General features: G+C 37.8%; 1 protein-coding gene across 1 annotated transcript in view; it reads right to left on the bottom strand.

Annotated features, from left to right (window-relative positions):
• LMBR1 (limb development membrane protein 1) overlaps window positions 1-23,872 on the bottom strand; it is a 68,174-nt gene that overhangs the window by 14,748 nt on the left and 29,554 nt on the right. Inside the window, 9 exon segments of the mRNA XM_036402798.1 lie at window positions 222-295; window positions 786-863; window positions 1,097-1,173; window positions 1,978-2,058; window positions 7,512-7,584; window positions 8,699-8,749; window positions 8,751-8,764; window positions 11,170-11,238; window positions 11,450-11,576. Coding sequence (XP_036258691.1) covers window positions 222-295; window positions 786-863; window positions 1,097-1,173; window positions 1,978-2,058; window positions 7,512-7,584; window positions 8,699-8,749; window positions 8,751-8,764; window positions 11,170-11,238; window positions 11,450-11,576 — 644 coding nt within the window.

Raw genomic sequence — 23,872 nt, forward strand, 5'->3', positions numbered from 1 at the left:
TCAAGGAAAAAAGGAACCTCCAAGGAATGCAAGTTTCACTCAAGGTCTCAGCAGTCTCCTAAAAGTCTTAAGAACTAAAGAAAAAAGAAACAAAAACAAGTGTTTGAGAAGGACCTGACCTATCTTTCTTCCTTCCAGGCTAGTGTCTTAGTGTATTATCAGCGTCCCAGAAAACTAGACAGAATACTTGTTAACAGACAGAATTCTTTCAGAAAGGATACAAAATCAAAATGATTTCAAGTGCTGCTCCCACAAAGCCAAAGGTGGATAAGGAGGCATTTCCTATTCCAGGTCCCTACAAGGAAAAAGATACTTTGCATAATTAAGTAACATACATGCAACAGTTCATAAAGTTAACTTCTACCAAGAACACAACATGTAACATCTTATATGTAATACAGCCTTTTCTCAATTCAGTGTTTCAGTGGGGTTCTGATGTCCCACTCTCCAAGTCCCCCCACCTCATGCAATGACACCAGCAGCTTTCAAAGCTTTCAAACTGCAGTGAAATGTATTGCAAAGACAGAACTGCAAACTCCAGATTACTGATCGGTTGTAGTGCATCACTGTATCTACATGAAGCTTCTGCACTATTTTACTAAGAACTCACTGCAACATGACATGTAATAAATGTTTGTGTGGGCACAGGAATGAAACCTAGAAACAAAGTCAAGGTCAAGACTCATTCGTTTCCATGTTATTAAAGCAAAGCTCTCACTTGCACTTCTGCAAGGCCTCCAAATCTTTACTAAAATTATAGAAATTTTAGGAGAAGATTACTTTACCCCTGATCCCTTTGGCATTGCAGTCTCATCAACCAACAGGTAAAGAATGTTGAGAGCGACTAAAAGAACTGAAAAGGACTATAAAAAAGAGGAAATAGTCTTGTTATTGAAAAGTATTCCACATTTTTAAAGTCTTCACATTTATCCTCACTAGACTCATAATGTCAAGTTTTTGTTAAATGGTCAAGAAAAGAGTATCAAGATGGTTGCTTAAACAATCTTCACTCAAAAAATTTAAAACTATTCCCTCAAATAACCAAAGAACTCTTTATACTTTTTGCTGGGGAAAAAAAATAAAAGAAAATTCTTACTGTCTCAGTCAGGAGCAATATCATGACAGCTGGATAAACTAAATTCCTTTCCCAAGCAGAAGCTTTTTTCCTCCGTTCTGTTCAGAAGTGAAAAAACATAAGCTTAATACCATAGATCACTTTAGAATAAAACAAGTAAGAATCATTCAGCTACCCATAAGCTGACTATTAATATAAGTAACAACAGTATCCTGATCTGGAACAAACATCAACCAGTTCATAAGAACATCCACCCTGTACAGCTCCACAAAGCAATGGCACAAATATGAAACCTCTCTAGAGAAAGGCTGGGGAGACAGAGACGAGCAGATTTTTCCAAGAGGCATGTTTCCCCTTAACCTTTTTGTTCCCCTAGCACACAGCAGTTCCACAAAGTTTAAAATCTGCTGAACTTACAAATACCTATTTACATGTATATTTTAGCATGACCTAAAGTGACAGAACAGAATTTCAGATATTTAAATAGTATTTTCCTCTCGTAAGGCAGGAAAGACAGAACTAACTTCAGTGGACATCATTAGCATGTGCAAGAAAAGAAAAGAAAACACTGCTTGAATTTTACAGAAATAATTCAAACACAAAAAGGAAAGTAATGTCATCGATTAGCCCAAATACTCATAAGCATATTATACATGAAAAGCTCCATGCAAAGATGCGTTACAATTTCTCTAAAGTAACATTAAAAGTAAGATCCAAATCAGACTCCTTACTTAATTTTTTTTGTTGGAGGGATGCAATGATTTCATGTAAAATATTTGCAAATGCACAAATTTAGTTAAGGACAAACTGGAATCAATCAAGCAACTGCTCCAAACTAAACACAGCACCTCAAGGTCATTTAGTAAACTATAATCTACATGAAACTCTAGAAAGTTCATTACCAAGATTTGTTTTCTTGCTTCTCACTTTTTCAAGCTCACGTTCCAGCTCTACCGTCTGGTATTCCACTGTGGAAGATACACCTTTTAAAACAAAAGATGGGATTTTCTTTTGGATGTAACTGCAAGGCACACAGTGACAACTTGGATTCAGGAAGCATCACATTAAGCACTTGTGACTTTAAACTGCAGATGTTTCTTTGAGACTCTTCAAATACTTTTCGAAAACAGCAGTCTACCCAGAAGATTTCAGCACAGAGGTTTCAGCATCATCTCCTGTGATCCCAGCCTGTTTGCTGATGCTGAACTTTCACACAAGTCCAATAACCAGCCATAGTGTGACAGACAGGATGTCTCAAATGCCTCATTCTTAAATCCCTATATGATTCTGGTATGAAGATTAAAAGAATCCCCAGATGCCCTTCAGGATCATTACAATTTAGCAGAAGTGGAGCTTTGCCTTTAAGGTGGCCAGTGCTCCAGATTCAGCTTCTGCCCCTCCCTCCCCCCTTCCTTTCCTCAGTAAGCTCCACACTCCTCAGTAAGTTTCCACACTGCTAACACCTGCTTGCTGATGGATCTTCTGCTCATACCAGCTTGCCTGCTCTGTCCCTCCATGCTTTCCAGCTCACAACATACATGTGTCACTGTTGTGCAACTCCTCATACTTCCTCCTGTACATCAGCTTAGCCCTGACAGCCATAATATTAATCCCTTTCCTCCTACTAATTTTCTGCCTAAAAGTTGCTCATCAACTTTTCTTCTTATCCTTATGCAGCCTTGGGGAAACCCAGCCCATTTTCTCTTTCCATCCTTTTCCTCTTCAATCTTCCATTCTCTTCCAACCACTCCTCTTTTCCAGTACAAACACAATGGGGTTTCCCTCCTTGATGCCAGTTCCTCTACAAACCCTGCACAGTGTTCAAGCACTGACACAGCTCTGCAATGCTGACTAGAGATCTGCTGTTTCAGTTCCCATGCCATTTTTTCTTTAGCTTTCACTCTCTGCAATCACAACCTGGAAATATTCTGCCTGGGATAAGTTAGAAACACTCTCCACTCACCTTTGTTCAGAAGTAAAAGGGATGAAAGTGGGGCAATCTCACCTGAAAATAAGTTAAGGGCTCATACTTTCCCTGTCTATTCCAGGCCAATTTCACTCTGCAATAACACACCGTGGCAGTGACAGTTCAAGGTCTTAAACCCAAAGTCCTCTCTGTTGTTGTTTTGCTGATTTACATTCACACCCTTCACCTGCTGGCCATTCCCTACCCTCAGCCCCACCTCTGGCCATGGGCTAACCTGCAAGAGCACCATGCTCCATGGACTTTTTTAAACAGTGTCTAATAAATTTATATGAGATTAATATTCTTATCCAGGCTTTTATCTGATATCTTGATCACTTGCCTACAAAATCTAAACAGCACTCAGGCTGCTGGCACAGCAACACTACTTTGTAGTCCAGTCTCATTATTTCCTTATTTTCTGTTGTCTCCCCATCCATCCAGCAACCACAATACAAGAAAAAAGGTGACTCTTCTTATTGCAGGCTATGAAATACTGATTTGTTCAATGCAGTCAAATCATCAATGAAACATCCAACTGTATAAAATTTTAAATGAATTAACTGAATGTTTCTTTCACAGACATTTTTGCATCTAACAAGTAACTCCTGTGCTTTCTCTAAACATTTATCTTGAATATCAGTGAAATAATGAGTATGGGATAATATTTACAGGGCTTCATATATATGAATATCTCTAATCTCAGGACTATTCAGTAAGACCTACAGACTCTGTTCCATTACAACATCTTATCAGTTGAAGTGCCTAAAATACAAATGTCAGTTCCACTTCTCAGTGTTTTTTAAAAAATTAATCATAAAACACAGGTTTTCAGAAAAAGTCTTTAAAAAACCCGAGCTAATTATCACTATAAAAATAAGCTTTTGTGATGATGCACTCCCCCCCAAAAAAGTCTAAAACATCTGTTTTATGGAATGACTAATTACCATTAGGTGGGAAAAAGAATAGTAATAGAGCTCAGTGGGAAAATAACTTTCATGGAAGCAGCTGGACAAGAAGGAAAACTCAAGTCAGCATCCGATGTTTTCTTCTTTTCTGTAACTGATTTAGGAGTCTCTGAGAAAAAGCTCAGTTCAATACATATCTATGTTTTTTTCTCCCCTCAACATAAAAATCCAGAGCACTGATTTCATGGGAGTCCATCCAATAAATCAGCATCATCACAGAAGGTCCCTAAGACACAGGTCAGTAGAAATTCTGAATCATATCTAAGCGCTGTTGTAGTTCCTCCTTAAAAAACAGTTGCAAACAACAGGTTGCTATACAAAAGGATATTTTATGAGAGAGGCAAGGTTTCAGATCAGTCAAAAGAGTATTTGGAAAGGATGCAGCTAAATTCTTAAAAGCTCTCTAACATTAGCTTTATTTCAAACACGCACAAAGTTCAATGTCAGCGCTGTCTAGCCAATAAATCAAATTGGTAGACGAGACTTGTTTGGACTAGCAATGAAAAGTTAGAAGGGATTCTCCAAGAAAGCCACAAAGCAGCTCATTTAAGGTCAATTTAACGGTATTATTCTGTTTTTCTTCCAGCCCCGACATAAGATTTCAGTACCTCAAAGGAAATTGTAAGAGTATCTATTTGCATTCCCCCAAGGTGATTGGCAGTTCACCCCCAATTAGTTCAAAATTACACTGTTACTAGTGTGCAATAAAAACAACACCTTTCATCTTTCTTACATAGGTAAGGATACCTTCAGAGCCAATAACTTTGATCAAGTAAGTATTTTTGATCCTACCCCACCCGTCTCTTTGGATTCAGGAAAACTAATAGCTGAAGGCAACTTTTTTCTTTTAATATAAAAAAGTCCCAGCTTTATTTTTCAACTGTAGGAGTGATGTGGGTACTGAAATATAATACACTGGAAACAAACATTTTCCCAAAGCCCAGTATCTCTTCAATAGATAAAAATACTAGGGTAGATAACACAATCAAACTTTCCCCTCCCTCCTCCTCCGATTTTCAGTTAGACACTGCAGACACCTGAGGAGGAAGAAAATTAGTTCCCACAAAGAAGATCTACAGTTTCACAGATAGATTTATTTTCAAATATGAAAAGCTTTACAATCATCAAGTATCACTTAAGCCTCTGCTCTGGTCCTCTTCATTTTAATCAAAATTCAACTCTTTAGTTATACATATAAATAAAGTATTTAATTTCAGAGCACTTTACTGGAAACCTGCCCAGCAAGGTTACTTAAGCACCATGGATTCCACCACCAACATGGTGGAAGAGTTGCAACAGCCATGGCAGATGAAGTGTGTAGCTGAATATATCCACTGTGATACAGCAACAGTGACAATCTATGTGCTAAAACACAGATTATGGCCTCTACCATCACAGACACCTTTTACTGATGCAATTAGCACCACTGCCACTTATGCACACTTTTTAAAATGCAATAAACATGGTAAACATGACCCTTCATAATTCTGGCAATAATGATGTCAATGCTTCTGGCATAATTTGTATGTATTAGAAAGACTTCTGGAAGAGAAGATGAAGGTTTCCCTGCTCACCATAATGAGAACTGTGCTTAAATTTGCTAAAGTAACTAGTACAAAAATCCTGCAAAGTATCTTCCTGCACATATAACATCTTGTCCCACCTACATGCTATATTCAAGTTTAAATTTTCATTTACTTTTCGTCTTAAATCCATTAATTTTCTCTGTACACCAGCCTAGGGATTTTCAAGCATTCCTTTTGGGGGTGTCCATGCCATTCCCTCAGCACTGGAAACAGAGGGAATCCAGTTCCTCTCCTGTCTCACTTAAGCCCCATGTCTTTCAGTGCTCAAGAGCAGGCTGGTGAGTGCTCCATGGAATATGGGTGGGCTGCAGTTCCACTTCTCACTGAATACCAAGGCATGTGCCTGAAAGCAAATCCAGTCTCTTGGCACACATCCTAAATCCATACCCAGCTAGTAGGCACCTACAAACAGCCTAGGTCCACTCCATAAGCCATATCAATCTGCAATATAAGCAACTCTTGAGAGACTTCTGCAAGAAAAAGAGCAGCCAAGCATCACCTAAATAATCCCATTCCCCATCTGAACACTACTTCCAATAGATTCCTGAATAACTACTGGGTCATTCCTCTGTGTTGTACACAAGTAGAATCACCATGACAACATAAAATATTCAGTAACAAATATTTTACAGTTCCCAGCTAACATCAAACACACAGAATGATTATCATCACCCATCACAGCTTCAAAGACACTCACTGCCTGCACCTTTTTGTGTGCCTGTGTGTAAATGCACACATGGTGTGTCACTATAAACACCTGAAAAGGTGAATGTTACTTTTAAACTGAAGTTATGACTGATTTCAGCACAAAGAAGTCACTACTCCTCCACAAATTTTAAGCCCTGGAATAAATATGATCACCATGATCTTCCATGTACTTCCCCTGACCAAGCAACTTTGGAAGGAGACTTAATGAGACCTCAGAGCAGGAAAGCTTAAGATATATGACAGAAGACTGAAAAGCAGGAGAGAAAAAACAGGAAATTTTAAAAATTAAGGCTAAAATAAGTCATCATGACACATACATTGTTGTGCTGTCTTACATGAAAATTCCTTGGTTCTCAAAACTGCAGTAACTGCATAAATTATGGATGGATGGCTTATCCATGCAGTTAAAAGCAAGTCAGAATATTTGTACAACATGATTTCCAGGTATACAGAACCAATAAATTTTCCACAAGCGGTGCCTGCCTGTTGCAACACTCCTTTCCATTCTAAGTCAAAACTTCATACTTTACTTCATACTTCATGTTTTTAAACAATCCACAACAAAAACGCCTTATCAAGAAATGCAAAATTTTAAGACTAAATACAGTAAGTCTAAAATCATTCTTGTAATTATTAATTTTCATTACTTATTAACAGAATATTTTTATTTATTGAATTCACCAAATAACTCCTAGAATATAATGGAGTGCTCTGATTTTTAATGGATTACTACCTAAGATTTTAAATAACAATCAACCAAAACACAAAAAATCCTCCAAATTAAAAACAAAAACTCATTGAAGGAAGTCAAGCCTCTTGCTAAGCTTGCTAGCAATCAACTTGTAAGTTCATTGTCCTTCAAACAAGGCTGAAATAGACTCATTTTCCAATCCAAGCTATTTTGCACTAAGGGTGGTGGGTCTGGACAACGACTCAGTTACTCTCTCAGGCTCAGAGCAATTCCCACATTAGAGAGCTGATGAACAATTCAAAAACAAAACCAAAGCAAACCACACATACACAAGAACCAATCTTGGAAAACCTGGTGAGGAAAAGTGTTACAGTACCCCTGTAACACTTGTAACAGGCTAAGATGTTGAAATGTTCTGTTTTGAGAGAAGAGGTTGATCAACAGCGAGATTCCTGACCAGAACCACTCTACTCTAAATACTGTATCTGAAGCAGTGCCATTACAGGTATAGCATACATACCATTAAGCTTCCTCTGAATTGCTTCTTCCTCTAAAGTGATGATATACATCTGCTCATCTAGGTCTTCCAGGATCTGTATTTGCAAACAGAAACATGAACTGAGTATCAGAGGCACTTGTTTTCCTGACTGCATTCACATAATCAGATTCACTTTGCTCCTGTAACCTGTACTTTAAATATACAGTCTACAACTTTACAATAGTGACACAAATAAGAACTTCACAGAAGATTATTCCATTCTGTTACAGAATTGTATCTTTACTGTAAGCAAAGTTAAAGTTTTGATTTTGAGTTAGGGCTTTTATGTTCAGTTACAATCTAAAGAGACAGAACAGTATGTCTGACCTACATTCAAACCATATCAAACCACACCCAATTTAAACAAAAATAACTAAAGATTTGGAAAAATTGTATTAAAAAGCAACTTTTCACATGAGCCAGTATTTCATGAAAATATAAATTGCTATTGGAAGCTAAAAACCAAATAAATGAAGTCAGTCTATCTCAGCTACCAGGTGCTTTGAGACTAAAGATAAAAATAGTAGGTATTTTCTTGGTATTTCCAGGGTTGAACCGACTAATGAAAAGGAAAACAAGATCCAAGTGCACCCAAATTTTTGTAACTACTAACTAGGACATGTGACACTGAAGTCACTAGAGCACTTGTATGTGGTACAAACTTCTCCCTTCCCTCACAGCATTCAGACCACGAACCAAAGAGGATCTGTGTGTAACAAGCTCTTAAAGATGACAACTACCCACATTTCACACATCTCTGTGTACCCCAGGTACACTTCTTGTTATCCAGACTTTTTTGCTGTTGTGTTCTTTGCTACTGAACTCAGAATATGCCCACGCTTTTCAGGCACTGGTAAAACACAGCAGGAAATACTGGTAAATAAATAATATTACTAGCATTGACAGAAATTGAAAAATCAGAGAAAGTCTCTATTATTATAAGAAAAGCTTTGGGAAAACCAGGCTTTTGGGCTATATGAAAAATGTGAGATGAGTACATAAATAGTGGTTCTAGAAACTGATGAACTGAAGAGTTCTGTAGAAGTATTCTAGATGAAAGTCCCCAAATACCATTCCACCTTCTCACAGGTAGCACAGGAGGGCAGACTTGGGGAGCACAGGAGGACAGACTTGGGGAGCACAGGAGGACAGACTTGGGGAGCACTTACCGTCGGTTTCACCAGCAACTGACCCATTACTGTAAACATCCTCGAGAGCCCCTACTGGTGTGCACACTGCAAGGGAAGGAAGAGTGTGCAAAACATCAGTTGTAAGTCAAAGACCAGGTGTTTTTATTCGGATGCTAAGTGTGCTATTCCACATATCACCATTTTTTGGTTTAGAAAAGAACTGCAAGAGCTTAAAGCTCCAACATTGCACTTTCAAGCACATTGCATGCACATGAATTTTGATCAAGACAAGCATCTCTCCCCTCCAAGAGCTTAACTGTGACTTTTTGTCAACAAGGAACTCCATATAACTGGAGATCTTAAACTTGCTCAACTAATTAATTATTTATTCAAAGCATGTGGCACCAGAGGCTATGTCTTCACCAGTAAATTCAGCAGTGCCACAATGCATTCCTGGGCTTTAAGACTGGATTGCCTACACCAGTGAGTTGTTAGAACTACTCCTGGCATGATTTGCCCTGGGCCAGTTAACACTTGCCCAAATGATTCTCAATGCTCATCTAGAGTTCAGACAACCCAGGAACCTTTTTCATGAGCCAAAGCTGCACAGACATCTCCCAACTGCAATATCAGACATCTGCCAACTGCAATATCCTGAATGGAGTGACACTGGTTGGCCACAGCACTGGAGAACATCTCAGGCACATTTCACCTTTTAGCACAGGTGTAGCTGCAAGGCCAAGAGAACCTGAAGATGCTTTGGTCTCCTGAAAGTGATCCCTCAACTTCCATTGAGAGTAGGCTCAGCTACCAGACTTTAGACTATTTTCTGTGAAATAACAACAGGCCCTTTCTGATCCTAGCCTGTGATGGTTTTCAGGAATGATGCATGTCTGCTTCTTGGGAGAAAGGCTTAATCATGATAATAAAAAATTATAACAGTTTAGGGAAAACTGCCTTCAAATACTGAAATACATCAGAGAGGAAAGAATTTATAACAATATGGATGAGCATGTACATACATCTATAGTTTCCATTATAATAAAACATTGTTGCCAAAAAAAGTAGACAAGATGTTATTGTGGGAATTGAATTTATTTTTATTAACTAGTGTTTCACTGTAGCTACTGTGTATTACAGAAAAATACAAGAGTATTGAAAAATCTAACTTAAGCTTGTCTGCCTTTACTGCAGAAGAATCCTGCAGGAAAAGGAGAAAAGACAAATGACATGGTGCTCCAAATCACCACTGCAATAGGCTTTACTCAAACACTGCTTCAGCAATTAAAACAGCTGAAGATCTAAAGCTCTACCCCAGCAGCTGCCCCAGTGCTGTAAACTGCCCTTTCAGCTACACAGATCTAACAGCTTGGAGGGCCTTCACCTCAGTGGTTTGCTTAAGTTACACATTTCCAAAACCTGGCATTTAGTCACAATAATTTCAGTGAACTGGTTTACAACAGCCCCAGAACTCAGCAGGCTGAGTTTTCAGCTGTGCTGAAGCAAACTGCAGAGCAGATTTGAAGTTTTGTAAACCAACTTCCAATTAAAGTGTTCAGCACCTCTGTGAACGCCACTCTGGAACAGCCTGCACAAAATGTTGAGAATCCCATTGCTTAATCCTCCCACCTTCCTCCAAAGGGCATTTGAGAACCTGCACATACAGAGAATCTAAGGAGACTCACTGAGGTCTCTTTAATAGATCTGTTTAAAGGATATCACAAATTATGATTCCCCACCCTTTCTCCACAGTGACAGCCCCATGTAAGCTTTGAATCTGTCAAGCTTGGAGAAGAGATGAAGCCATAGGAATCTAGAAAGGGAGATCTTCTGTTCCTCTCAGGAACTTTCTAGAAATTATTCAAGGAGGGGGCTGAGATTCTAGGTGGGATCTGGAGCCTTCCATCATGTTTCTTATTCTCCTGAACATGGATGACTGAACTCTGGCTAGGAGCAGTCAGTGTAAAGTTGGGTTTTTACTGCATTTGTTTCAGATGCAATTGTGTAACTGACCTGCAGACTGGCCAGAGCCCAGCTGAGTGATTATGAAAGCTGGCTGCACTGTCTTCCAACTCCCGCCTATACAGCAACATTTTCAGTTACGAAAGGAAGAATGGTAGTTTACTGAATATAGGACAAAATGTTCCAAAATAATTTTCTCACCATACTACCTGCCTCCTGCAGACATTTCATTTAAAAATTGTGCTTTTCTTTGCAGAATAGAGTGCCCTATTTTTCAACTACCTGCTTTAACAAGTTATTAGTCAAAATTGGGTGAGTTGGAAAGTTTCTCAAAAATTGAAAATCTAAGGTACCATTTATTTAAACTTCAGAACTCAAACCTAACAAATTCACGCCTATATTTAAATTTAATCAGAAAAAGAAAATCCCACTCAACTTTCACAATTAAAAAGTTTCATTTAACCATTAAAAAAAATTGAACACAATACACAAAAAAATCCCCCACCATAACACCATTCATCTTTTGGAATAATGAGGAAAACACTTACACAGAAGTAACAAGCATCCCATCAGTGATATACAGGAATATAAATATGGGAGGTAGAATTCCCAGAGGTCTGTAAAAAAAACAGTGAGCACAGGTTTAGCTAATTACCAAGAGGCTACTTATGTCACAGAATTTAACATCAAAATGGTGCTGACTGAATTAAGACACCTCCTTCACAACCTGTGCAATACTCACTTAGCACATACTAGAAATACATTTAACTGGAAACCTGCGTTTCTGTATTTACAATCAATCTGGGTGAAGGTTTTTGCATTCCATACCATATAAAGACTCCATACTGGCAGCATCATTGTCTATGAGTGCTGAAGCCACCCATACGATTCCAAGGATAAGCAGTGCAAGAAGAATGAGCATTACAAGGGTTTCCAAAATCCGTGCTCTGATGCCCTATGGGCAGAAGAGGGGAGAGGGAGGAAAAAAAAACACAGCCAAGAAGTTTGAATCAGGTATTTTCAAACCTTTTTAAAATTGCAAGTAAATAGCAGATCCTTCTTCCTAAATACATACTCACATTTTATCACAGACAAAAGCATAACATGTAATGCACATTTAAAAGGTAGTGCATAAAAAAGGAAGTACTTATGGCTTTATAGTGCCCAGATTGCATTTTTCCCCTTAAACCCATAGAAAAACGTTTTAAATTGCATATGCCTTACAGTTCTCATTAATCTCATTATTCCATAAAGTATTCTTTATACCATATGATTTTGTTCGAGCATTTTTAAAAGATGGATTACTTTTCTAATACTTTCAGCAAAGAAAGTGGATTAGCAAATTTTTATCTATGATTCCAATCAAGGGAATGGAAAGCCAATTATGGCAAATAGCCAAATGGCCCGGCAAGCATTAAACCCCGCGCAGGTACAATGCAGCAATTCCCCTGAAATCGCTGGGCAGCCGTCAGTCTGCGGAGCCCTCCAGCGCTCGGCTGCGGAACTGCCGCTCCCGCGCCGCTCCCGCCCTGCCCCGGCCCCGCCGGGCACACGCAGGGCTCACCGCTGAAAAAGGGAACAGCGCTCCGACAGCCTGATGCTACATTCGCTAATATATACAATATTTTATATATATACACATATATATATTATATAATATACCAAATAACCAAAAAATAACACCAAATAACACCAAAAAATCAGATTTACTTTTTACTGGTATCACTAAGTATTAACTAATTTTGAGTGATAGAGTGTTTGGGATGCTTTCTTCATGCATCCAAGTCATTAAGGAACCATCAGACTGATATTTAAATAAAAATTTTACTGCTTTCTTTCTTTGTTTGCCGGTATACATCTCCACGAGCAAATCCTGTTTTTCATACAGGTTCACCCCACCTTGGGGATATTTCATTGCAAAGACTACTTGATAGTTAAAAGCAGAAAATTTGTTTTACTTTATTATTTTTTCTATTTTTATCACATCTTCCCTCGCTGCTTAACTAGGGGGTTACTTAAGGGTAATCTTTACATGAAATTTACCCTAAAAATGATGCTCCCTACATAATCTCCGCATCCAACCGTGAATGAGGACCCCAGGCATCCTAACCATGAGCACTGATCTCTTGTAGCACACCAGCTCCTCTCCTCCACCAGTTCTCTGCAGAACAGGAAAATTACCACTGACAACTCTCTCCATTCTGCTCAGGGCAGAAGAATTTTTATATTGCACAGCACACACAGACTAGGATTCACACTCATTTAAATACAGTGAAATCATAATACTTTAAAGAACTTTGGTGAAGTGATAGAAATATTCTGCCAGAGACACTAATGAATACTTGGTAATGGTCCAGGATAAAAAAGAAATTAAGACACTTAAAGCACATAGGTAAATACTTAATCTCAATTAGGCACCCATAAGACTGTGCCCTATGAAAACATTAATGTTCCAGGCACATTAGTTCATACTACATACATTAGAGTACTTGCCAAATAGCTGCTATTTGAAAGGAAGGAAAGGTACAGAATTTTCCCCCTGTGCACATGGAGAAAACCTCTGGAGAATCACAGAATGATTGAGGTTGGCAAGGACCTTCAGAGGTCACCTGGTCTACCCCCAGCTCAAGCAGGAATCTTTTGAGTTTGCCCAGGAATCTTTTGAGTTCCTCCAAGCTTGGAGACTCCAAAATCTCTCTGGACAACCTCTGGCTTCATTTTCAGTAAGACAAGCTGCCCCTTGGAGTACTTCTACTTTAAGGCAGTCGAATTTTCATTTGACATTTATTTTTCATTGACCAAATAATGCTGGGATCCTGATTAAGTTAGAGGAGTTAAAAAAAATAGGAGTCACAAAATACACAAAATATAATTAAGCTCAACATTATAAAATTAAGTGGGCAATGGAAATGCATCTTAAGGTTGTGGGCTTTCATACACCCCCTGCTGTACACTAAGAATACTGCTATGACTTCAGGTTACATTTCTGTGCATGAGGGGGAAAGGATGGGAAAGAAATAAGGGAAGTAAGAAGGGAAGAAATAAGGGAAGTAAGAAAACCTGGAAAAATACATTCCTTTTTAAAAAATCTTGTCTAAACAAAGCCTACTATTAGAAAGACTATTCACTACTCTAAAATCAGAAAATTTGAATCTGTAACCAGGACACATTTCCATGAATGGAAACAGATGAAGTAATATAAAGCATGGTTGGTTCTTCAAACATTCCCTGAAGATATCAGAGGAAAAAAGAAAAAAATGAAGAGTAACATGAACAGAGAGAAGGGGCTCAGAAAGTAGCCTCACTTTTGTACACACTGGGGTTATTCATACTCTCTAGGGACATGCAGAGAAGAGGGAAGGCTGTGTGCTCCAAGAGGGAGAAAGAGATGACCTGGACCACACAGAACAAAATGATAAAACTAATGCATGCTAAAAAGAACGGTGGAAGCGCTGGAAAGAGTCTGATCTTTGGTCTTCAGTTCATACATCAACTTCTCTGCATGTCAATAAAGGAGAGGGACACATTCCCAAACAGACTCAGGATCAGAGTTTAGGAAGGATGAACACCTGCCAGTTTGAAGGAAGGCAGTACTTCTCCTTCTCAACAGTGATTTTGGTTTTAGTAGCTCTCCACTTTAATGCCTTTTTCCATGAAGGTATCTAGAATAAAGCATCAACTGTCATTGCACTACAAGCCTGTAACAACATCTCTGGTAACAGCTGAACAGGAAAACAAAATACACCCAACACCTTACAAATTCTTCCAGCTGAGTTTCAGATTATCCATAAAGCAAAAGCCACTCCTGCAAGTCAATGCCCTGTGTGGTTCCCTGCTGTCCCTAAGCAGAAGTCTGACACCTTACAGGCTGACTGACACATTAAAGGAGTCTCTTGTGGAAGATGACAAAAAATATGATAAACAAAAACTTTTGGAAGCAAATTACTATAATCCAATAGAAACTGTAATTTAGCTATTTATCAAGAAAATTGGGGGGAAAAAACTGATAGATTATACCCTCCAAGCCCCCAACTTCTTTTTTTAAACTTCAAAGTTTCACAGCTTATGAGTCCACACAGCTCACCTACACTTTCACTCACAGCATATTTTCAAAATCCACCCAGTTCTTTAACATGAGCACTTAACCAAGTGAAGTATTTTATTAAAGGAAAGATATTTAACATATCAATCCCAGCAGTCTGCAACTTGCCAGGAGCTCTGTAATATCTGTCATCTTCTCTCTGCACTAATGGGGGAGTGGAAAAAAAAAGAGCATTTGAAGCTCTCAAGGCCTGCCTACAAATAAAAGCTGTCCTACAAACACATTCTAAGGATCTTGTGGTTTGTACAGCCTTAGAGATACCTGACTCTCAGACTTCTAATTCTTTAAAATTCAATTGTCAAGACGATCAGAAGTTTTTATAGCTTAATCCTGAGCTACTTATGCTGCCTGGAGCACCAGGCCTAAGGGTTCATGTTTCCAGAAAGCCTAATTTTAGCAGGAAAGGTTTTAATTATTTTAGAAGTGTCCTGACAAATTTTTAATTGCTACTCTGTACCATCAAAATCTTACCATGTTTCTTTTCCATTATGATTAACACAGACAAATCATCCCAGATGACAAATAGCCAAAAGATATTAAAAAACAGCATATGGCCAAAAAAGGTAATTCTTCATCTGAAAAACCCAATGAAGTACAAATGGCAACAACAGTCCTGAAGGAATAACAGATGTCATACAAGCAACTCAGCATAATTACCAAGCAAACCACCTCTCCCTGCAGTACATTTGTGTTGAAGGATGACTATTATGCCACTTATAACACATTAAGCCTTTTCCTGATATATGTGCCAACACATAACACCTAGAGACTGGTTTTACTTCAGAAGATAACATGTGTGGTGATAGGTCCTTACAGTTTTTCAATAAGGAAAAGGAAAATTTCTTGATAATGGAGACAAAGTGTTTGGGTTTTTTTTTCCCCATTTAAAATTCTGGAATACTTTGAATTATACAAATGTAACAACACAAGATGCTTTGCCATTAATCTGGCACCAGTAACAAGTGAAGACCTTGCTCTGCACACTGGTTGTCCACCAGGTTCAGGCCTCTCACACAACCAGCAGGGCACAGGGATCTCTCCTGACTCACAAGGACAGTGCAAGAAACCTCCTGCCTGCTCCTCTCTCCATTGAGAGCCACATGAAAGCTCTGGAAAGTTTAAAAGGAAATCTCTGACAACTGCCATTCTAGTAGTGCTAAGACATGCACCATATTCCAGGAGAGACACTGTGGAAGGTAATGTGGCACAATCTGGGCTAGAAAATCATAAGTTATTTTCTAGGAAAGAATTATTAAATAAATGAAAGCAATCAAGCCATTTGTTGCTGATTTTTTGCTCTGTCAGTTGTGAGGAGAAACACAATCATTATTCTTCAGAAATTTAAGCATAGTTTTTAATGCTGTCCAATGCTATATGGATTTTAACATATACATCCAGGCATTTACCAAAAGTTCTGTTGTTTTAATGCTGATGAATGATCAGAAAACCTTTCACTATTTTATCATCTCTTTTTGCAAGAGGCAAAATTCCTGGTAAAGTGAAAGAACTAGAGCCCCATCCTTATTTTAAGAAAAAGCATTTCTTTGTTGGAACATTACCTATTACCTGACGATAGAGATTTTGATGAACATATTATTAGTTCCTGTACAATTGACATTCTTGGATCTACATTGCTAATGCAGGACATGGAATGGCTTTTATTAATTCCACATTTTAACCAAGTTGCAAACTGCAGGGAAAAAAAAAAACCACCCTATCATCAATGAAATAAAAATTACGTGTTACACACAAAACCAGAGAGTGCTAACTAAGTTTCTATGGTGCTGAATATGTGAACACAGTTCTGCTTGGACATCTTGACCTCTTGCAAGGTAGGTAAACATCACTTTTTACACCATGCCCTGACCCATGGGGAAAGCCTGGGAAACATTTCTGCAATCATGGCACATTTAAAGTACACACGACGCCCATTGTTCTCACGTGACAGAAAGGAGCCTTAGTAACCTCAAGATTTGTTCAGTGAGGGGCTGATGGCAACAAACACACATGATAACATCTGCAGGAGAAGTGGAGGCACTACAAAAAGGGAGGATTACACTGGGTATGAGGTTGGGGATGTTATATATTAACTCCAATTACATTTTTAGCATGTGACACCCCCTCTTTCTCAATTTGTTAGCATTAGTGAAGAGATGAGTGTCAAGCATTTCACCCTTTTCTATGGTTTGACACCAGACTTGGAGCAATCCTTGCTGTGACCTATTCAAGGCAGTCCACAAACAAGTTTTTAACAAGTAAAGGAGAACAACTTTGCATCAGGCAACATTAAACACATCCTACATTTAGCACACTGATATTTAGTCAAGGGGTGACTACCTCCTGAGACTACACAAATTACTAAGTCAAAAACAGATGCTGTAGTTTTAGGAAAACTCAGTATTTTAAAAATGTAGATGGCAATGACTCAGAACCTTCATGAAGAAAGCTAAGAAATTTTAATCAAGAACTAAGATATTCCAAGCATCAGATTCAAGTAAGTAGGGGTAAAAGAAAACCAACATTTCCTTGCCCATATAAGAATCAAATACTTCAGACTGTAACTACCACTGACTGTGTCTTCCCCCACACCACCTCCTCCCTCACAGAATCTTCACAGCCTACAGGGATTTTAAGATTAAAATGAGCACTTTTCATCACAAGTATATTTTAAAGCTTATATTTATTTTCTACACAATACAAACACGAAAAAAATCAGTCATAAAACATTCCAAGCAACTTTCAGCTGATTTTTCTGTTAGTATCCTTTCTCAAATGGTTTCACAGTTGTTACCAAGCTGTCAATGGAGCAAGAGTAAGCAGCCAAAATACTGAACTTTATCAAACTTAACAGCCACACTGGATAAGTAACAAAATCCAGAAAAATTAAAGTTTTGTTGGAAAAAAAAACCCAAAATTATTTCTTTGGGTACTAGCTAAAGACATGTAACCATAAGCATTAGAGTTATGCCTGCCAAGTTGGAAGTGAAGGACCAAAAATCCCTCAAGTAGAGCTCAAGAAAAAGATATCTTTACTTAATAGCCTTATGCTCCCTTCTCTAGTGTCTCAGAGGAACATCCAAACCACAATGTTATAGCATAGTTTGGGGTCCATACCCATCAAATGTTCCTGTTGACACCACTGCACACTAATAACTCAGTGAAATAACCTAAGAACCAAGGACTCCTTGCAGATCTGAGTCCTTGGGACCAGAATAAAAAACAGTTCTTCCTCACTTTTTTCCCTATTTAATTATCCAATGCAAGATGGACTCCAGTGAGAATGATAAGGTAGGATTAATTTATTGCCTAGCAGTTAAGGCACTGTTTCAAATACATGGATTGAAATCATTCAAGCAAAGAACTGGCTCTTCCACATTAGGCATCACTCCTGTAAATTTAACAAAGAAATGGTACATTTGAAGTATTATTCCTTACAAATTTTGTATCAGAATACATACTAGAATACAGAATACATATCAATTACTTAAAATGAGGAAAAGCTAAACAGAAGAGCAGCCAAAATGCAAGCAGACACTAACTGAAACAAAATAATCACAACCTACAGCTGTCAGATGCACATGACTACCCTGCTGCAGCTTGCCCTAAAAGGGACGGATGCAGACCTGTGAACATCCAACCCCAACCTTCTGGGGAGAAGGGAAATGAAAATTAAAGGATAATCACAGTAAAATGGTCACTGTCTCAGTGTTACCCCTTTCTCCCACAAGTTTGCTCTGTTGTTCCATTCATTAGCCCAGCTCTCACTAATTAGCTCTGAGATGATCCACTCTCTCCACCTACCAAGTTTCCCAGAGTTTCCAATGCCACCTGCAACAACAACATGGGAGCTGTGGGATTTCTGACACTGTGAGTCTCCCTCTAATCATTTACTTTTGGATCAGAAAGAATCTTTCCTGCTAGACTGGCCTGATAGGAAGATAAATAGATGCTTTCCAACTTCTTTGTAGCTTGGCAGAGCACTAAGATAAGTAACATTAAGACTTGGAATTTGTGATTGTGTTTTGGCAGAATGAAACCCTGAAGACAGTTACGAAAAGCAAATGACATGTACAAGTACAAAGGTCACTTTTAATGTTCTAAAATAAATAAAGAAAACAAAAGTAAATCCCCTGAAGTCATGTCTATTACTAATGCCCTGAGAGGGTGAATAAGCCCAAGAAGAAAGGAACTTCTAGGAACTGGCCAAAGCACCAGAATGCTGAAGTTCCTGTTAATAAGCTGGGAAACTCTTGAAAAAGGTACAAAAAAACCGAAAGACAGGGATGGGAGAAAGTCTTTGGCTCTCCCTCCTCCCTTCCTTTGTAAATAAAATTGTTGTCTGCCTCACAGATTTTCACTACAGATGTGTAAGGCTCCTTCCTTGTCAGTGCAGAATAAGCAATTCCTAATACAGAGCAATCCACAATGTGAAGTAATTTTAGTAATACTGAATAAGTAATACAGACTACAGGTCTAAATATCACATGCTTATCAGTATCAAAAACCTACTGCTTTCAGAGAAGGAATGAAAAGTGGTGTCTGCCTAGTAAAGTTTCATTTAATAAATGAAAACCCATTAGAAAAACATTTATTGACTTTCAGTGATTAAGACAATTATATTAAACCTTTCAACTATTAATATAAAATTCCCTGGAAATTTTCTTCTGTGAATTAAAATTATAGTAAATCTGTAAAGAATTTTAAATTTTATTATAAAGCAGCAAAAGTGCATAAATAGACTTAAAATAGAGACAAAGTTTTGCTTGTCTGACAGTCACTACTTGATGTCAATGGAGACTCAAATGAAGACCCTGACTAATGTGGAAATATTTAAATATTCAAATCTTAATAAGACAGTCCTCATGCATAAACCAGCCACTTTTATAAAACAAATTATATCCTCCAACTAAAACTAACAGCAAATCAATTTAATGTTTCTGACCATTTACTGAAATAAATCCAAACACAGTGAGATGGGAAGATGCTCACATTGCCTCTTGAAGGCAGTGTGCCTCTCAGATATGTCAAACTCAGATATGCCAAATTCTTTGCCAGGGGTCTGAATCACAGCTATTTCAGAGATCTTGCATGTGTGAATAATCCCTTCCCAAAGTATGGCAAATTTTCCATGAAACGTGTCAGTTTTTAATTAAATTGTTACATGAATTCTATTATAAACTGACAAGTAAAATAAAATTAAAAAAAATTGAAAAAATACATCTCTGGATTTTTAGATACACAGCTATCATCTACCACAAACAGAAAGGTCTATAGAGGGTATTAAGAATGCTCCATCCAAACAAAATTTAAAAGCTACTTATTTCTGCCTAAAAATAAGTGTCTTAGGAAGAATATTTTAGAAGCCAGTGCTTCAGTTTACATCAGTGATAAAATAAGAGATTCAAGCTTAGCATTGGTAGCTGTACCATTTGAACACTTGACAAGTAGTAGAAGTATTTAACATGTTTAAACATGTTTTAACATTTTTGCTCGTTCAGAACTCTGTAAGCTATCCTAAAACCAAATAAAATCTGCAAAAAAACCCCTCAATTTATCCACTAAGAGAGCAGCAGAGGAAAATATTCTCCTCTTATTCCATTTGCAGGCTTCCAGTTACGTGTTGAGGCTGTTAGCAGAAACTGTGGAAATTCTACAAAGCACAAACTTGCTACATACAGCACAAACGTGCAAGTTCAGGGCAATGTAGGCGTGGGGAAAGCACAAAAGTTCAGCAATGCAGCCCATTCCTGCCTGGGGTGAGGTGGAACAACTAATGCTCCAGTGCTAGCTTCCAAAACTGAGTTGTTTTACAGATGCCTCTCCCTACTCACAATGTGTCACCTAATGCAGTTTCTCACAGCATGCTAGAGAAATCAGTCAGAAGACCACTTTTCAAAATAACACCCTTTTCTTTGTGCAGTATTTTTACCCCAATATTACTAACACTAGGTTCATCTTGATACTGGGGTAAAAATACATCATCAGCTCAACTATCAATTTCCATAGCTCAAATACATTAAAACACTGCCAGAACACAAACTAACCTGACACATTTTGATTTTCTATCTACATTACAGAATTGGTCACAAAAAGTAATTATAATCTCAGCTCCATTCACAATTGTAGAAAGGCTGAAGCCCTGCTGAAGATAACGAAGGGGCAGTGAGGCAGCCAGTGCAGAAAAGCTGTACCAAATAAACTTTACCATCAGTTTATCTCCTGGTAGCCCACTTTTTTGTACCTTCCACTGAGGCCTCTTTAAACAAAGTACCATCTAATTTATGGAAGCAACCAACTGACATTTAACTACTTCAATGAAACTGAGCACAAATCACATCTCATCACATCTTGATCCAATGTGTGCAACAACCAACATTCCCTTATTTCCCCTCAGCTGTCCCCAGATACAGAACTGTTACTTATATTCAACAAACCACCAATCTCCTATGCTAATATTAAAAAAAGGCAGATTTTTGCCTATAATGTCTCCAACTGACTTAAGGAAAAATTTTAATGAAAACCTGATAAAATATTTTTCATATGTACAAAACCAAATTCACATTAATCCATTATTCCTCACCTAGCAAGTTTCTCTCTCTTGGCCATTGATTCTTGAATTTCTTTTTATCTCACTCTCAGTGAAACATGGTATGGCCTTAAGCTGACAAATACATGGATGTTATTTACCTGTCCTGCACAGCCTTTGATACTAAATGTCTAAATACAAACATTTAGGACAAAAAAAAAATTGTGTTTTGAAGTCAAGATTTTGAAATACAAAAAAATAACACAACCATGATTCCCAACCTCTTTTGACTTACCTGTAGTAATTTTCATGCTCTTACAGCCATAGTGAAAGGACAGCAGACATCACTGCAGACATCACTTTCACAAAGGTATTTTCATTTTCACACTAATCTACAGTAGAGTTACAGATTCCAGTCACAAATTCACCAAAGCAGGCCAAACACTCACCAAACTCTAATTTGCTAATGTATATATACCTGTGAGGTAAGAATTTTTTTTTTCCTCTGCAGAAGTGTAAGTGAAGGATTTGGTAGTGTAAAGCTGCAATTTCAAGATGTTTTCAGAGTTTAGTGTAACACTTGTCAATGCTACATGCTAACAAGTTATACTAAACCTTCTCACCTTCCCTCCCCAGCTGCTCTATAAGCTCTTCTCATTGTTAGTATTACATGGGGTTACCCTCTACATGACAAATTACAAACACATTCTACATTTAGCCATGCACAATCTGTTTCTGAGACTTTGGTGGAAGCAGCAACCACACAAAGGTTCAGGGTAGGCACCATCCTTAATACAAGATTTACAGTTAAATACAGTCCTTAACTCTGCACCTTACATCCTACAGATTATGTTATGGGCTTGTACAGTTGTCAGCTAAGTATACTTTTAATTAGAAGAAGGAAAACTATGATCAAGCTTCTTGCCAAATCAAAATTCCAGAATCATCAGGATCTGCTTCCAAACAACAACAAACTCTAATAAATTTTAGGTCGTGTCATTTAAAGGGCTCCAGTTTAAAAACTGGACTTCATATCTGAACTTAACGTGTTAACTTATATCAAAAATACGAATGCAAGCAGCTGCCTTTGATGTGACTGATTAAACAACTTTTGTCCCTGGCATTACTACTGGAATGAGTAAATGGTTTGTAATATAATGTACAATAATTCAGTTGCATACTAGTAAACATTTCATAGAGATCAGAGCACTAAAGTCTCAGTCATGCTAAATGATTTTATAGACAAATAAATATGAGCTTAAATGCCAAATAAACATCCACTGTCATCAGGGCACCTCAAGACTACTTATATATATACTATACACACAGAGCTATACACACAGTGGCCTGCGGGTATTGCAGTCAAGGGTAGAAGTAAGCATAAAGCACAATCAAGTGCTGTTTGCAAACAATGTTCAAGATTCTTGAACTCTCCAAATGCATTTTACAGAAAAATCAAGGCAAATTTTAAAAACTAATCTTAATTAGAGATAATTTCATATTGGAATGAACTTCCAAGCCACTTATTTTCTAGTGTTTTGCAATACAAGAACAATTTCTTTCCATGGAAATTGCTTGAGATAAGTGAAAAAGTTTCTAAATGTAAATACTTCAAAACTAACTTTGAACATACTTCCTTGTCATCACACACTGTAAAATGTCTTTTACAGTAGTCTACACGAATAGTTGTACCAAAGTTCTACTGGTACAAACAGCAAAGCTGGGAGTACAGATTTTCTATAAGGAAAAAAAAAGAAATTAGAATTTGCATACCCACCAACAAACAAAAAAGCAGCATGTTCACTTTTCACTGTATTTATTACTGTGTTTAGTTACTTGGAATTTGCACTTACAATGCACTGCAACAAAATACATCAGAAACTTAAGCTCAGTTCAGCCCTATTTCATAGTGCAATGACTAGGAAAAGTAATTGCTATTAATAAAGTGGATCAAATAAAATATTGGGGAGATGGAAGACATACACACTATGGTTGTTCAGCAAGGTAACAACAGAGTACAGCAAAAAAAGCAGTTTGAAAATTGTTAATAATAATATTTTTGCAAAGCCTCAACTTTCACCCTCTCCCCAAATAAGTCATTTTACTTACAAAACATATTTTTAAAAGAGATGAAGGGAAGAAATCTGCCTTTAAAAGCAGAAACCCCTGCATTTCACTATTTTGTGAGGAACCTGTACCCCCGTGTTTTACTTGCATGGGTTAAGCTGCAGCTGCTGACACAGGCAGGGCTTTGCAGCCACAACAGTCAAATCTTTATACAGTAGCAAGCACAACACAATAAATGTTCTGAGCATGGGTCCAGCTCACCTGCCTTCAGCATATCAACAAACTGCTACATTTTTAAGTGGTGTTTTTATTAAAATAAACTGAGAATTTGGGAAGAGCCATCAAGGAAAAGGCAAGCAGATGGAGAGGCAAGCTGACACATAACAATAGCTGGTGAAATATTACTCTTATTTTCTGTAATAAACACCAAGATCAAAACATTACGCAAGTTAAATTTCCTTGAAAGGTTCCCAGCAGGAGTTTTCCTTTTTGTTTGTGCAGTACACGATTTCCTCTCACCCACAAAAAACATACCAAGAATGTGCATGTGCCACTA

Source organism: Molothrus ater, chromosome 1, assembly GCF_012460135.2.
Source record: "Molothrus ater isolate BHLD 08-10-18 breed brown headed cowbird chromosome 1, BPBGC_Mater_1.1, whole genome shotgun sequence".
Classification (NCBI taxonomy): Eukaryota; Metazoa; Chordata; class Aves; order Passeriformes; family Icteridae; genus Molothrus; species Molothrus ater.